Below are 14,737 nucleotides of genomic sequence, written 5' to 3'. Positions count from 1 at the left end.
TGTAGCAATGCACCAGTAAATTAATTAGTAATTTGGGCACTATAAATGTGTGAAACGCTTTCTTGTGTGATGATGAAGAATAAAAAAACTGAAGATGTTAAGATTGACAGAAGGGGAGGAGTTGTGAAAATGAATGGAATAATATAAAATAAGGTGAGACAATGATTACTGTGAGGACAGAAGACAAAAGTGCAAGAACAACAATGGTAAGTAATGACCTTATTAACACTTTTGATCCAATATAGGATAACATGGGGTAAGATGACCCTCTCCCACCACATAATTTTTTTCTCCTGACCATCATCTCAGCACTTTTGATGAATTGCTACGCTATTTTTCATTTTGTTATTTCATCTGAATATCGACATTTGTGAGATTTAGTCAGCCGAAACAGTTTTGAGGTTAACTGATTTTGTGTCCCTGGAAAATAGTGACCTATAACAGAGTATTTTGTTGAATATCAAAGTTTTTCTGTCTATTTGTTAATGAGGGACTTGTGGACACAACAATGTTTTTGGATTTGTGTTGTAGTTAAAGTGATTTTATTTATTCAGTTTTTATTTTGAAGTGAAAATATAAATGTATTTATTTAAATAAATATATATTTGACCTTTGGAGTAAGATATTACACATATATCAAAAAAAGCTGTTATAGGTTATGCTCATTTCCCTTATTATGTTGTTGTTTTTTCGCAGTGGAAATCGGGATTTGTTAGCTTTCTGTTGATGTCTCTTCTTTTTGGGGGTGGTAACTTCTTAACATTGGAGAGAGGTAACATATGATTTAATTCATACAATAATATATTTATGTTGAAATTTCCGAATTCTACCTTACTTAAAACCCATTAAGAAAGTCTCATATGAAACATGAATAGTTAACAAGTTAAGTGTTAACTTGCATGTGCAAAATTCTTATTTAAATGAATGTGCAATTTGTACAAATAGAGAAATTGTTTGTGAATACAAATGTTTTATTTTCTAATAGTGTATCATTCGCTTTGGATTTTAAGACTTTATTTTTGCGGTTTCACAAAGCATTTCACAACCCACACAAAAACAATTACAAAATATAGCTGCAAGCAGCAATCACCGGGGCCAAGCGCAAGCAAGACGACAACACATGCCAAAGTGGCTAGGAGCGTGAGACCAACTGCAGCAAGAAGCAATTGAAGACATTTAAAGATGAATTTTGGCAAAATTGTTGAAAAATCACATACAGTAACTAAAAATATGATTTAATGGATTATCACTTTCGACCAATAGGTGGCGCAATTACGAAACTAATGTGATGTGGTCAGAGTGAAGTGACAATGACACTTACAAAGTTTGGTGTCAATATGTCAAGGCATTGCAGATATAAAGCCTGAATAGTCATTTTGGCATCATGCCTCAAATTTGCCACTGCGGTATACGAAAACGGTTTCGTCTATCGACACGAAATCCATAACTTTCACTCGGCACGGTCTGGAGATGACACGATCCGATTTTGGTGAAAATCGGACGTTCGGTCTAGGAGGAGTTCGAAAAAGTAGGTTTTAAAAGAAAATAAAGATGGCGGACAGGAAGTTTGGCTGACTATGGCAAAATTGGTATCTATGTTTTCAGCATAACCCAAGGAATCTATTGAGACCAGTGTCATTACTATAGGCAAATTTATTCAAAAGTTATTAGCATTTTTGGAAATTTCATTATAACTTTTGACCAAAAGGTGGCGCTGTCTCATAAATTTTTGAGTACCTTTAGGGCGTTGTACTGATGACCCATACTGAGTTTCGTAACAATACGTTCATGCGTTCATAAAATACAGCATTTTAGCACATAATTCAAAATGGCCGACAGACAAAATGGCCGATATGGGAAAATTGGATATCAGTCAACTCAACACGACGCCCTGAATCTAACGAGACCACTTTTGTGATTTTTGGACAAACCGTTCAGAAGTTATAAGCAAAAACATAAATTCTTCATATCTCCGGACCAGTAGGTGGCGCTGCGCCGAAACGCAGCATGTAGCCTCAGGTCATGCTTGTGATGACATGTACCAAATTTGGTCTGAATCCGATAAAGCGTTGTGGAGATACGGCCTTACGTCTGTTTTCGCAAGCGCTACGTAAAATTTATTTGCGCGGTATTCGAGAACGGTAATTCGAATCGACTTGAATTCCATAACTTTTGGTCGTCAAGGTCTGGAGATGATCTGGTTCATTTTTCGTGAAATTCGGAGCAACGGCCTAGGAGGAGTTCGAAAAAGTAGTTTTTTCGGAAAATTCAAAATGGCGGGAAAACTATTATGACGGAAAATGACGTCATAGGGTGCAGTCGAATCGTCGTGAGCTCAGGAATCAGAGGAAAAAAGAATTTTGTTTCTAGCCCTTGTGGTTCAAAAGTTATTAGCATAAACATGAGTGAAACTTTGGACAGCTGGTGGCGCTAGAGGGAATGAGTTGGAGACTCTACATTCGCTATGGTGATAGTTCAGGCTGTCCTCTATCACTGTGCCAATTTGTATAAGTTTCCCGCAAACGGTTCTATAGGCTGCCATAGACGCCCAGTCGGAAGAAAAAGAAAAAGAAAAAGAAAAAGAAGAATATAGCTGCAAGCAGCAATCACCGGGGCCAAGCGCAAGCAAGACGACAAGACATGCCAAAGTGGCTGGGAGTGTGAGACCCACTGCAGCAAGGAGCAATTAAAGACATTTGAAGATGAATTTGGGCAAAATGGTTGAAAAATCACATACAATAACTAAAAATATGATTATCACTTTCGACCAATAGGTGGCGCAGTTACGAAACTGATGTGATGTGGTCAGAGTGAAGTGACAATGACACATACAAAGTTTGGTGTCAATATGTCAAGGCATTGCAGATATAAAGCCTGAATAGTCATTTTGGCATCATGCCTCAATTTTGCCACTGCGGTATACGAAAACGGTTTCGTCTATCGACACGAAATCCATAACTTTTACTCGGCACGGTCTGGAGATGACACGATCCGATTTTGGTGAAAATCGGACGTTCGGTCTAGGAGGAGTTCGAAAAAGTAGGTTTTAAAAGAAAATAAAGATGGCGGACAGGAAGTTTGGCTGACTATGGCAAAATTGGTATCTATGTTTTCAGCATAACCCAAGGAATCTATTGAGATCAGTGTCATTACTATAGGCAAATTTATTCAAAAGTTATTAGCATTTTTGGAAATTTCATTATAACTTTTGACCAAAAGGTGGCGCTGTCTCATAATCTTTTGAGTACCTTTAGGGCTTTGTACTGATGACCCATACTGAGTTTCGTAACGATACGTTCATGCGTTCATAAAATACAGCATTTTAGCACATAATTCAAAATGGCCGACAGCCAAAATGGCCGATATGGAAAAATTGGATATCAGTCAACTCAACATGACGCCCTGAATCTATCGAGACCACTTTTGTGATTTTTGGACAAACCGTTCAGAAGTTATAAGCAAAAATAGCCTTTTTTCATATCTCCAGACCAGTAGGTGGCGCTGCGCCGAAACGCAGCATGTAGCCTCAGGTCATGCTTGTGATGACATGTAGGAAGTTTGGTTTGAATACGATTAAGCGATGCGGAGATACAGCCTTATGTCTGTTTTCGCAAGCGCTACGTAAAATTTGTTTGCGCGTTTATCGAAAACGGTTTGACGAATCAACTTGAATTCCATAACTTTTTGTCCCCACAGCCTGAAGATGATCTGGTGCAATTTTGGTGCAAATCGGACAAACCGTCTAGGACGAGTTCGCAAAAGAAGGTTTTTTGGACAATTCAAAATGGCGGCCATATTTTTATGACGGAAAATGACGTCATAGGGTCCAGTCGAATCGCCGTGAGCTCAGGAATCAGAGGAAAAAAGAATTTTGTTGATAGGCCTTACGGTTTAAAAGTTATTAGCATAATATAAGTGAAACTTTGGACAGGTGGTGGCGCTAGAGGGAATGAGTTAGAGACACCAAAATTGGTGCAATTACTGTTGGGAATGTCCTCTATCAGAATGTCAAACCGGAACAACTTTCCCGCATACGCTTCTATGGGCTGCCATAGACGCCCAGTCGGAAGAAGCAGAATAATAATAATAATAATAATAATAATAAGAACCGGAACGAAAACAATAGGTGCCTCCGCACTTTCAGTGCTTGGCCCCTAAATAAGAACGGGAACAGATACAATAGGTGCCCGCACCTTCAGTGCTTGGCCCCTAATGAATAGGCCTGGGGCTAGTTCCCATTCAAAAGGGAAACACATTTTTGAAGGATTGATGATGGATTGCCTCATTATTATAGTGATATCATATCAGAAATAATGATGCAAAAAAATTATAAAGTTTTGATATAAAGTTTCATAATTAAGCTAAATTCAGTTGCGACGATTCAGTTCACTTCAAAAAATGAACAACTACTTTAACAACTTCAATGACTGTGTAAATTCATTGTCTGCTTTACATTTACTTGGCACTCGCAATACGTTTGCAGTCTTGTTCATACTTAGTGCACTGCAGAATAAAGCATTCATTTATAATTTCACACGCCTCCCACTCAATTCTGATTCTTCAATCACGCCATCTAGTGGTATGTTATTCCATGATAACAAACTCTACAACTGATAACAAATTGCTCAAGCAGAGTCATTTTCAGGTAATAAAATAAATGTCAAATTAATATTTTGTGTTCAATTATTTAGGCTACTTATGTGGCAAGTAGCCACATAAGCTGGATACTTTTGCAATGGGGTCATTAGGGATTTGCATGACAATGATGACACTATCCCTTAGCTTTGCCCCACCATCTTTTAATAACTCCTTTCTATTACAGTCAATAACTCACTGTAAGGCAGATATTGTTTGAAAAAAAAAACATGTGACCACTACATATTTTGTGTATATTGTTTTTAAAGTATTTTCGATGCTCACTGATATGACCTGTTTTGATTAGGCCTATCGATAGCATCGTTTTAACAGAGTGATATATTAAGTTTACCCTTCAAATAGACAAATAAAAAATACCAACCTATGTTTTTAAAATGCCATGACCTCAAAGTAATAGTCATGTGTGTGTCAAATTTAGGTTTTGATGTTGACCATACTAATGTCACTTCGTGGTGCAGTATGCCTAAAGCCTGTGATGTGGATGGCTTCACTGATTGGTTCAAAGTGGGCCGCTTTTGTGTCAAATACTTCTACGGCCGTACTAACTTCACTGAAGCCGAGGTAGGTTATAGCACTGTTAAAACATTTTTTTTTATTTATTTAAATTTATATTCTATTATAATTTAAAATTATATTGTATTAATCTCCACATTATTACCTGCCCCATAAAAAAAAAAAAAAAAACGTTCACGTTCACGTAAATGTTCTTGTTTCATACCCAGTTCAGGTGTAGGATCAAAGCCCCTGGTGCACATCTGGTGTCACTGCATAGTAAAGAGGATAATAATTACTTGCTCTGCCTTGTGAAAAAAATGAACCCAAGTAACCTGCGCTTCTGGCTCGGAGGCTTTGAATTCTTCAAGGTAAAAAGACAGAAGTCTGAAGAGGTTCACAAATGGGCAGAGCAAAATGAAATGATTAAGTTGTTATTTTCATGTGGGATTGACAGGCATCCACTAGTTTCTTACTACCCAAACAAACAACTTCTGACTTTCTTTCTTCAGTTTTCTTTTTGTTTTGAACTTCTTTCTCACTTTTTCAGTCTGGTAAATTTCTTTGGGTTGATGGTTCCTACTGGAATTATCAAATTTGGACAAGTGGTGAACCCAACCACATGTACACCGGCACAGAGGAATGCGTGGAGATGAACTGGAAAGGTAAGATGGAAAACAGAGGAATCCTATAATGGGTTATGGGATAATCACATTTGATGTTTGGCTAAATGATTTATTATAGTGATATTGATGCTGTGATGACAATAGGATGTTTGGTAAAACACAATGATAGGTCAAGGTACATTTCACTTTCCCTCACATTTTCAGAGGTTGGCAGGTGGAACGACGACTCTTGTAGTGTCAAGAAAAACTACATCTGTGCCTTCAAACGACATGCCATGCTGAAAGTAGACCAGGAGTAGATGGAGCAGTTTTATCTGAGCATCATCCCATAAAACTTTCTGAATAAAATGATTTTCTCTGCATCAAAAAAATAAAAATAAAAATCTTAAAATGATAATAAAAACTTTTGCAATCAAAGCAAGCCCTTGATTTTATTTATTTAGTGTTTGACAATAAATAAGTCTGATTAAGAACCGCTAATTAAGAATACTTGAATACTTCAAAGTCATCACCTTTAGCCAGGTTTTAAATACTGCAGAATTTTATTAGGTTTCTCACATTAAGCAAAAAAACTGAATTCAGGAAGTATATAAAAGGTATGGATGGGGGAAAAAACAATCATAGTTGATTTACAGTTCATGAGCGAAATCGAAAAGCAAGCAAAGCACACACAAAATCTAAAATGACATGATATTTCATATAATAAATCACATTATAATATGGAAAAATTATATTTACTGTGCTTTGAAAAATTATATGTGCTTTACAGTTCATCAGTAGTTATGAATGAACAGTTGTATTACTAACATCAATAATACAAAAGTCCATTTTGCCTATATTAACATGATAAATCAATTATCTAATTATCAAAATGAAATAATGGAATTGTTTTAATACAAAATGGTCTTTCTCTATTTGTGCTTTGCTGTGGTTTTTATAGATTAATGTCTACTGTATGCATTCATTGACCCGACAACAGCAGATGATAGAGCAGTCATGGAGTGACTGTTCAGGTGTGATCTAGAAACAGTGGTGAATGAGGAGGAGACTTGGGAAAGGGGATGCTGTTAAATGGTAGAGATGCACGAACAGGGGATTCATTTAGGAGGACTCCGGGAATCTCGTAGAATTTGGTCTTTGACTTTTCTTCTTTTACTGAGAGAAAAAACGAGAGCAACATATCTGTCAGAGGTTTGCCCATGTTCATTTCTCTCATTTAGTACATTCACTCCACCCAATCCCTCCAGAGCGTTTTCTCACCTTTTTTGGGTGGTTTGTGGCCTCTCTTATTGCTGAGACGAATTCGACTTTTGAGAGCAGAGTTGTCCAGCAATTCAAGTGACTGAGAGAGAAAAAATCGTATTTGTAATTTATTCCACTTTATAACAGTTAAAATCCAGGTAAAATAATTAACAGTCTCTCACAACATAACCTAGTTATTTTAATGACAGAAATACAGAAGTATTCCCCACCTTGACTGCTGAAAAGTCCATCGGCAGAGCATCCCATGACTTTCTTTTCATTAATAATAAATCCTTTTTGGGTATAATAAACAAGTTCAAACAGTCATAGATGTCATTTGGTTTCTTTGACATACAGTCTATCCCAGATGCCATTTGTTTTACTGCATTACTTTGTAGCAGTGCCTTAGGAATAGCAAAAGTATTTGCTTCCTGCAAATTCAAGTCACTGTTTACTTCTGCTACATTGTCCTGTTGAGCATCACTAACATCATCTTGACTGTTCTTTATGTCCTCTGATTTGTCCAGTGGAATATTGAGCTGAGTATCTTTTTCCGTTTGGAGAACATCATATGTCATTGGTTGATCACTAGTGTCTTTCTCTGCTGGACTGGTTTTGCTGGGCAGGTAATTGAGCCATTCGATTCCTGTGAATATCTCCTCCATTAAGTTGATCGGTTCAAGATTGAGTTTGAAGTCCTTTAAGGTAAATGTTCTGCTCAGAAAGACAAGAGATATTAGATTGTATTTTTATTATCTAAAGTTAACAAAGATTAATGCAACATATATATTTTTCATTGCATGTTAATTAATGCATTAACGATATCATTAACAAATGGGACCGCATTGTAAAGTGTTACCAAACCTTTGTTGGGTTACACTTTATTTTGATCAAGCTCGCATCAGCTGACTCTTAGCTGATCCACGTCTACCTATAGGAATATGACGCCTATCACCGTATAAATATATAAGCTCCTTCAGTATTATCAGCAGCTGTCGCGTTTCTCAGGAGCTAATTACCCTCCTCCGTCCCCAGCTCCTCCTCTCATCAGTCAGGATTTGGCATTCTGATTCCCCTTGAATCAGAATAAATTCTCGAATTATGTTGTACTTAAAATCTTGAGTCAATGCTATCTGCAATACATTCATGTTGGTTCTGTTCTGTTTACCCTAAGGGGGGTTATTTCTGCTCTCCTTGCTCCATGCGCAGGGAGTTCTCGCCCAGAACGAAACCATACCACCAATCCTAACTATATGCTAATTGTCAATCGTATTTGACGATAGTGGTCCTGACAGAAATGAATTCGGGCACTGGTAAGGACAGTATAAGGACCCTGCACTCACTACACATTGGGACACTGATAACTCTATTTCTGGTGACATGACAACGTCCGCATTGTACAACATCACTATGAACAATTGCAGAACTGATATATGAAATTATTTTTTAATGTAAAGTACATTATTATAAAAACTTTGCTTGTTACATATTAGTGCAAGTGCAGCATTTCAGCCATAAATTATTTATAAATGTTAGCTATTTTGTTCATTACCTGTGATGTATGTTTATGCTGAAATAAATTTAAATAATGGTTCTTAAAAAACATCAGTCGCGTGTCATTATGTGTTGTGAGTTGGCTCACCCGTGTGATTTATGTTTTTTAAAATTTGCGATTGAGACAGACAGACTAAACCCTAAAACAACTTGTTTTAGTTAATGATCTGTAAGACTGGGGCTTTAATGCTGTTCATTGATTCAAGTACATTTTTTGACATTTGGGTATAAAGTGTTTTAATTCTACAATATATGGTGTAAAAACGTCTGAGTGCTGCCCTCTTCAGGTTGAACGATGGCTACTGCAGTTGATTTTTCCTATTGGATGTTGTGGTACTGCGTGACATAAGCAGGTACCAGCTCACCACACCCTTGCCTACAGAGAGACTTTGCAACGCCTCCCCCCTTTTTTTAAGGATACAACAAACGTCTGGTAGGGACTACACGACATTCCTCTCAGGTTAGTGGCATCACCAACCCTAAAATTTACATAAACCCCGCCCCCGGGAACGCGATTTATAGATTATAATGACAGAATATGCTAATCAATGACTAGAAGATAGTTAACTCTACATCAGCTACATAAATTCTTCAACTAGAAATGTCCTGTTGCTTTCTACATCTTATCACCTCTTCTTGAATCTCTCCATCATTGTCTGACTTGGTTTGAACATAAAAGGCTAAAAGTTTTGACATTTTCAGTGCATGTCTGTGTGAGGTAAAAGGACACAAGCTGTTGAAGCTCTGCCCTCTGTTCCAGGAGCAGCAGCTCATTTGCATTTAAAAGGCCAGACACAAAAAACGGTGCGTTTTTGCTCACCCTCAAAAAGTGACAATTTTACCATGCTATATAAAAATATTTGTGGGGCATTTTGAGCTTAAACTTCACATACACACTCTGGGGACATCAAAGACTTATTTTACATCTTGTGAAAAAGGCATTATACCACCCCTTTAAAATGGCAGACTCCCTGAAAAGTTCCCTGACTACTGACCTAGGGAGCTGATTGAAATTGACTATCGAAATAAAGTGTTACCATTTGTTGTTCCCTTACAATATGATACAGTGATTTTAACTAACAGTGGACTTAGTGTGCAACTTGAGGTATTACCAGTGGCTATGTATTTCCACCATTTATCCTTTAAGATGTTTTTTTCCTGTACATTTTTAAAGGTTTTTCATGTTTAGGAGGTTCTATTTATGTGGACTTAGTCATTCAGCAGTTTTTAAGGGGCAGCCGTAGCAGATCTATAGTACAATGAACATACCGGTACATGTTTTGTGTTTGATTTGTACCATCACTTCACAAAAAAGGAATGTCACAGAACTAGAAATGAGTTATAAATAGGTACACTTGATAATGCTACACAATAAGGAAGTGCTTTAAAAAAAAGAAAAGAAAAAAAAGTTTCAATTGGGAAAAAAAAGGAACGTGCATATAACATTTAAACAAGTAGGGTTCTCAACTCTGGCCCTTGAGGTCCACTTTCCTGCAGAGTTTATGCAGCATTCACTCCATGTCGTAATTACCGTAGTCTCAAGATGACAACATGCAACGTTATATTCTGGACTGGGCATTATGCATTTCTATGGCACCACTATCAATGCCTAAATTAATATTATGCAGTTAGTAGATCTCGAAAAATTCACATCTTACAAGCAGTATGAGCTCTACAAGGATGACGACATGGCCTAAAAGCACCTTTTGTTAAACTCTAATCAAAAACACCTGAACAAGTTAATCAAGGTTTTCAGGGTTACTAGAAAGATACAGGCAGGTGATTTTGATCAAGGTTGGAACTAAACTCTGCAGGAAGGTGGACCTAGAGGGCCAGAGTTGCGAACCCCGGGTCTATATGTGTCAAACTCAGCTCCTGGAAGGCCACTGTCATAGTTTAGCTCCAAAATACCTGGACGTTTCTAGTAATCCTGAAGTCCTTGATTACCTGGTTCAGGTGTGTTTAATTGGGGTTAGAGCTCAACTCTGCAGGACAGTGGCCCGAACTGAGGTTGAGAGTGAGACCCTTGCACTGAAAAAAAGGTGTGTTGGATTTACACGATTTAACCATGTACATCGGTCCCACATGAATCATAAGGGTTCACTCAAAAATGAAAATTCTGTTATTAAAGGTTCTTAAACTGTGTTCCGAAGATGAACGGAGGTCTTACGGGCTTAGAACGACATGAGGGTGAGTCATTAATGACATTATTTTCATTTTTGGGTGAACTAACCCTTTAAGCTATTATTTCACAAATCATCGGAACAGTGTACTGTGATGATGTTTTTATTACCTTTATGGACATGGACAGTATACTGTATTTACATTTTTAATGGAGGGACAGAAAGCTCTCGGACTAAATCTAAAATATCTTAAACTGTGTTCCGAAGATGAACGGAGGTCTTACGGGCTTAGAACGACATGAGGGTGAGTCATTAATGACATTATTTTCATTTTTGGGTGAACTAACCCTTTAATTACACTCATGTCGTTCCAAACCCGTAAGACTTTCATTCATCTTTGGAACACAAATAAGGATCTTTTTGATAAAATTTGAGAAATTTCTGCCCCACCGTTGACAGCTACACAACTGACACTTTAACGCTTCAAAAAGTTCATAAAGAGATCGTAAAAATAATCCATATGAATTGAGGGGTTTAGTCCAAATTTTCCGAAAAGACTATTAGCCTATTTTATATGATGAACAGATTGAATTTAGGCTTTTATTTTCATATATTCAGAGGCGACAGAGTACTCAGCTTCATTACTTGAGTAAAAGTACAGATACCCCTTGCTAAATTTTACTCAAGTACAAGTAAAAGTACTACAGTCAGATGTCTACTTAAGTAAAAGTACTGAAGTACTTGTTTTTAAAAGTACTTGAGTATCAAGAGTACAAAAGTACATAAATCTAAATATTGCATTACTACTGCCACAGTGCTTACATTTATGTGCAGAAACGTCCTACATGGAGTTATGAAAAATGTTAATGTTAATACTGGAGAATGTAAAAGGAATTGAAAGTAAAATCAAGTAATTTTAATATTTTTACCATGTTACTTTATTTAACATTAATATTATTATTTAACATTAACAAGGCAATATCACAATGCAACGCTCTGACAAACCTCTGCTCGAGTTTTAATGGGTTTTTTGCACCCACATTTGAACCTGACTGTGTTAAACACACCGCATACTCAAGAACATCAAAGCAAATGCTCAGCTTACATTAATGTGTAATATCAGAAAAGAAAATTCAGCTAACAATTGTGTGTACATGTGTTTCTCTGTTTTTTCATCAATCGAATCAATGAACCTAAACCAGCAAAGAAAGGCAATATAGCAATGTTCTGAGTCTGACACACCTCTAAACCTGAACCTGAAAGGTGATTGCTGATAGGCTGTCCCAATCAGTGGCGCCTGCAGAATCCAGTCACGTTTTAGAGGGAAACAACAAATTGATGGAGTCCGAGATTTTTTTTTTTTAGAAGAAGTAACGGGTACTCAGTACTCACGGTTATGGATAGAAATGTAGTGGAGTAAAGAGTACAATATTTGTAGAGTACATATAGTCATGAGTAAAAGTCTTGAGTATCCCCAAAAATGATACTCAAGTAAAGTACAGATCCCTCAAAATTGTACTTAAGTACTGTACTCAAGTAAATGTACTCCGTTACTGTCCGGCTCTGCATATATTATATCATATATTTCAACATTCATCAACTCGCACATCAGATCTGGTAACGGACGCTCAAGCATGTAAGATTAAAATTAAAACCTAAACATCAATAAAAGTGAATTCACAAAATATGAATAAATACAATAGTACATAAACAATATAAAAATAACACTGTTAAATATGTTTAGCATATCCCACCTGTGTAAGAAAACATATTTCCCCTTTTTGGGTGGAAGTGGTGGTGGAACCTCAACCTCCATCTCCATGGAATGGCGCTGCATGGTGATTCATTGCGATTTAAGTTTGAAAAAAGAGCACAGGGGAAAGTTAAATAGTTAAAACGCAGCTACCAAAAAAGTTAATTATCAGTTCCAACATTCATTGAAATTAAAGATCTGTCATACTTTAAGATGTATGAATAGAAGTATGATAAAGAAAACATACACATTGTGCCTCTTGTTCCCCACTGTCTTGGATGCTCTTGCTGTCGGCGTGCTCAAAATCGCGTTTTTCTTTCAACTTTGCCATCAATTTATGAGTAAGATCCTTCATCTTGTTTTTAACTCCCTTCTTTTGCATTTTGACAAGAGAGTTCTCCTGTTCCATCCCACCGGAACTCATATCTGAATCCTCCCTTCCCAAAATATTAGCAGCATTGCTGAACTCTTTCATTATATCTGCAATGTTTTCATATTCCTGGAGGTTTGGCATACTTGGATCTGAGAGGGTTTTATTCTCCCTGCGCTTCTGGGCTACTGGATCTGAAGCGGATCTTGCTGTCCTTCTTGTAACGTTCACAGCAGTTTGATAGGTTAGAACACTGCTTGTGTCAATACCAACTGCTTTTGAGGGACCACCACAAGCCTCATTTAGTTGTTCATGCTTAAACTCCATCTGTGCAGTGTCACATCTCTCTGAGGAAATCGAGAGGAGAGACATGTATGCAGATGATTGTTGAGACGGATTGTTCAGCGGTGATGCAGCTCCAGCCATGTCATCCTCCACGCTTGGCTCTTTGTTGTTGTTGTCCTCCAACAAATCACTTTCTTTTGGCCCCTGACTTGATTCTTCTGCCTGTGTTTGTATGGATAAAGAGATAGGAGGAAAACTCTTTCTCTCGCATTCATGAAACTCATCTGGAGGCCCGCTGAACTCTTCAACCCCTTCATTTCCAGCTTCTGTTTTAGAACTCATTGTTGGTTGTTTCTCCTCACCACCAGATCTGACTGTGGTATCCAAATCGTTCCTGTCTTCATTTGCTATACGTTCTTCCGACTCCAGAGATCGGCAAAACACACTTTGGGAGGTTGTATCTGGATATGTATCTGATTTAAAAGAACTTCTATTTGGATGGTCAACACGATTTTCTGGACTCATAAGTTTCAGCAGCATAGACTCCAGCAATGGGATGTCATTCTGATGACCATCCCTCACATCACTCTGCATGGGAAAAGAAAATTAATGATTTTATGTGACTATTTACCTTTTGAAGCACTATTTCTTTAAACGTACTACTGGTACTAAAATATTGTACAATAGCGACAGAGCATATTTACTCTAATATATTATACAAACCTTATAACATATTTTATATTTTTGCGCTCTTTAAGAACTTAAATGCGTTTTTGCAAATCTTATCTTCTTTAACAATCTTGTCATACCTTTGCTGTTTGTTCCTCCATAGTCTCTCATTTTTGGTTATCCTTTACATATCCTGCATTGCTTAATCATTTTAAAGAGTGTAAGACATTTTCTCTTTTCTTTAATCCAGAATCTAAACAGTTGTGCAACCTGTGCAGCACCTTGTTTCTGTGCTTCCCTCTTAGTCACTGCCTTCTCTGTCTTTGAACTTCCTTTTATAGTCTAGCATTTCTGTACTGCCAAAACCTGTTTTCTAAATCTTCTTAAAATAACCACCCTCCCTCCCTCCCTCCCTCCCTTTAATCTTTACTGGACTGCATGTAAGCAGGAATTTTTTATTTATTTTTTCAAGAAAAATATCCTGACTGGAAATGTTACAGATTATTTCTGTATTTGGAGGAGGATCTTGCCAGCTAGGATGCACATTGATCAGACAAACTAGACAAACAGGAAAGTCTAGTGATCTGAGAAATTCCTTCCGGGACTTTCCACTTCATCTTTGAAAAACATCACTGATTGTAAATGATGTCCCTAATTAATGACTTCCACACATAGATATGTGCTCAATCATACACACACCCACACCAGTGAAAACACATGCTTGCAAAGTAAACTGCAGAGGTTCTCAACCTTTTTGACACCAAAGTCCCCCATTGTCCACAACAATATTCAAAGGCCCAATGACTTTTGTTGTGATTTATAAGGATTTAAAAATTATTTTGTGTTTTTGTACATTTCAACTTTATTAAGATATTTATGAGTTTGTCAATATTATAAAAATGTATCTTCATCACAATTTTAAAATAGGCTTCCTTGTTCAAGACCGTTTTGACAGTTTTAATTAAAA

The 14,737-nt window shown here is 37.1% G+C and overlaps 2 protein-coding genes across 2 annotated transcripts; one reads left to right on the top strand and one right to left on the bottom strand.

The window, feature by feature from the left end:
- Nucleotides 1-133: 133 nt before the first annotated feature.
- Nucleotides 134-6,188, top strand: LOC307000658 (lectin-like). Its single transcript, XM_079616422.1, has 6 exons — nt 134-206; nt 697-772; nt 5,075-5,217; nt 5,379-5,519; nt 5,699-5,813; nt 5,979-6,188. Exons 1-6 carry the CDS (start codon nt 162-164, stop codon nt 6,071-6,073), a joined length of 615 nt encoding a protein of 204 aa, XP_079472548.1. The 5' UTR covers nt 134-161; the 3' UTR covers nt 6,074-6,188.
- Nucleotides 6,183-14,080, bottom strand: LOC307000657 (uncharacterized protein). The gene is made up of 6 exons (XM_079616421.1): nt 13,911-14,080; nt 12,694-13,689; nt 12,448-12,524; nt 7,247-7,730; nt 7,035-7,116; nt 6,183-6,929 (listed from the first exon to the last, which is right to left on the bottom strand). The coding sequence occupies exons 1-6, from the start codon at nt 13,929-13,931 to the stop codon at nt 6,784-6,786; spliced, it is 1,806 nt and encodes a 601-aa protein (XP_079472547.1). The 5' UTR covers nt 13,932-14,080; the 3' UTR covers nt 6,183-6,783.
- Between the last annotated feature and the right edge of the window lie 657 nt (nt 14,081-14,737).

This window comes from Phoxinus phoxinus, assembly GCF_949152265.1.
Source record: "Phoxinus phoxinus genome assembly, chromosome: 6".
Lineage (NCBI taxonomy): Eukaryota > Metazoa > Chordata > Actinopteri > Cypriniformes > Leuciscidae > Phoxinus > Phoxinus phoxinus.
This window is presented reverse-complemented; position numbering and strand designations above follow the sequence as displayed.

Coding starts and splice junctions, on each gene's coding strand:
- LOC307000658 (XM_079616422.1), top strand. CDS start 162: ATGATTACTGTGAGGACAGAAGACAAAAGTGCAAGAACAACAATG. Junction 5,218..5,378: donor CTAACTTCACTGAAGCCGAG/GTAGGTTATAGC, acceptor TTTCATACCCAG/TTCAGGTGTAGGATCAAAGC. Junction 5,814..5,978: donor CGTGGAGATGAACTGGAAAG/GTAAGATGGAAA, acceptor TCACATTTTCAG/AGGTTGGCAGGTGGAACGAC.
- LOC307000657 (XM_079616421.1), bottom strand. CDS start 13,931: ATGGAGGAACAAACAGCAAAG. Junction 7,731..12,447: donor AAATATGTTTTCTTACACAG/GTGGGATATGCT, acceptor CTTTCTGAGCAG/AACATTTACCTTAAAGGACT. Junction 6,930..7,034: donor CCACAAACCACCCAAAAAAG/GTGAGAAAACGC, acceptor TTTTTCTCTCAG/TAAAAGAAGAAAAGTCAAAG.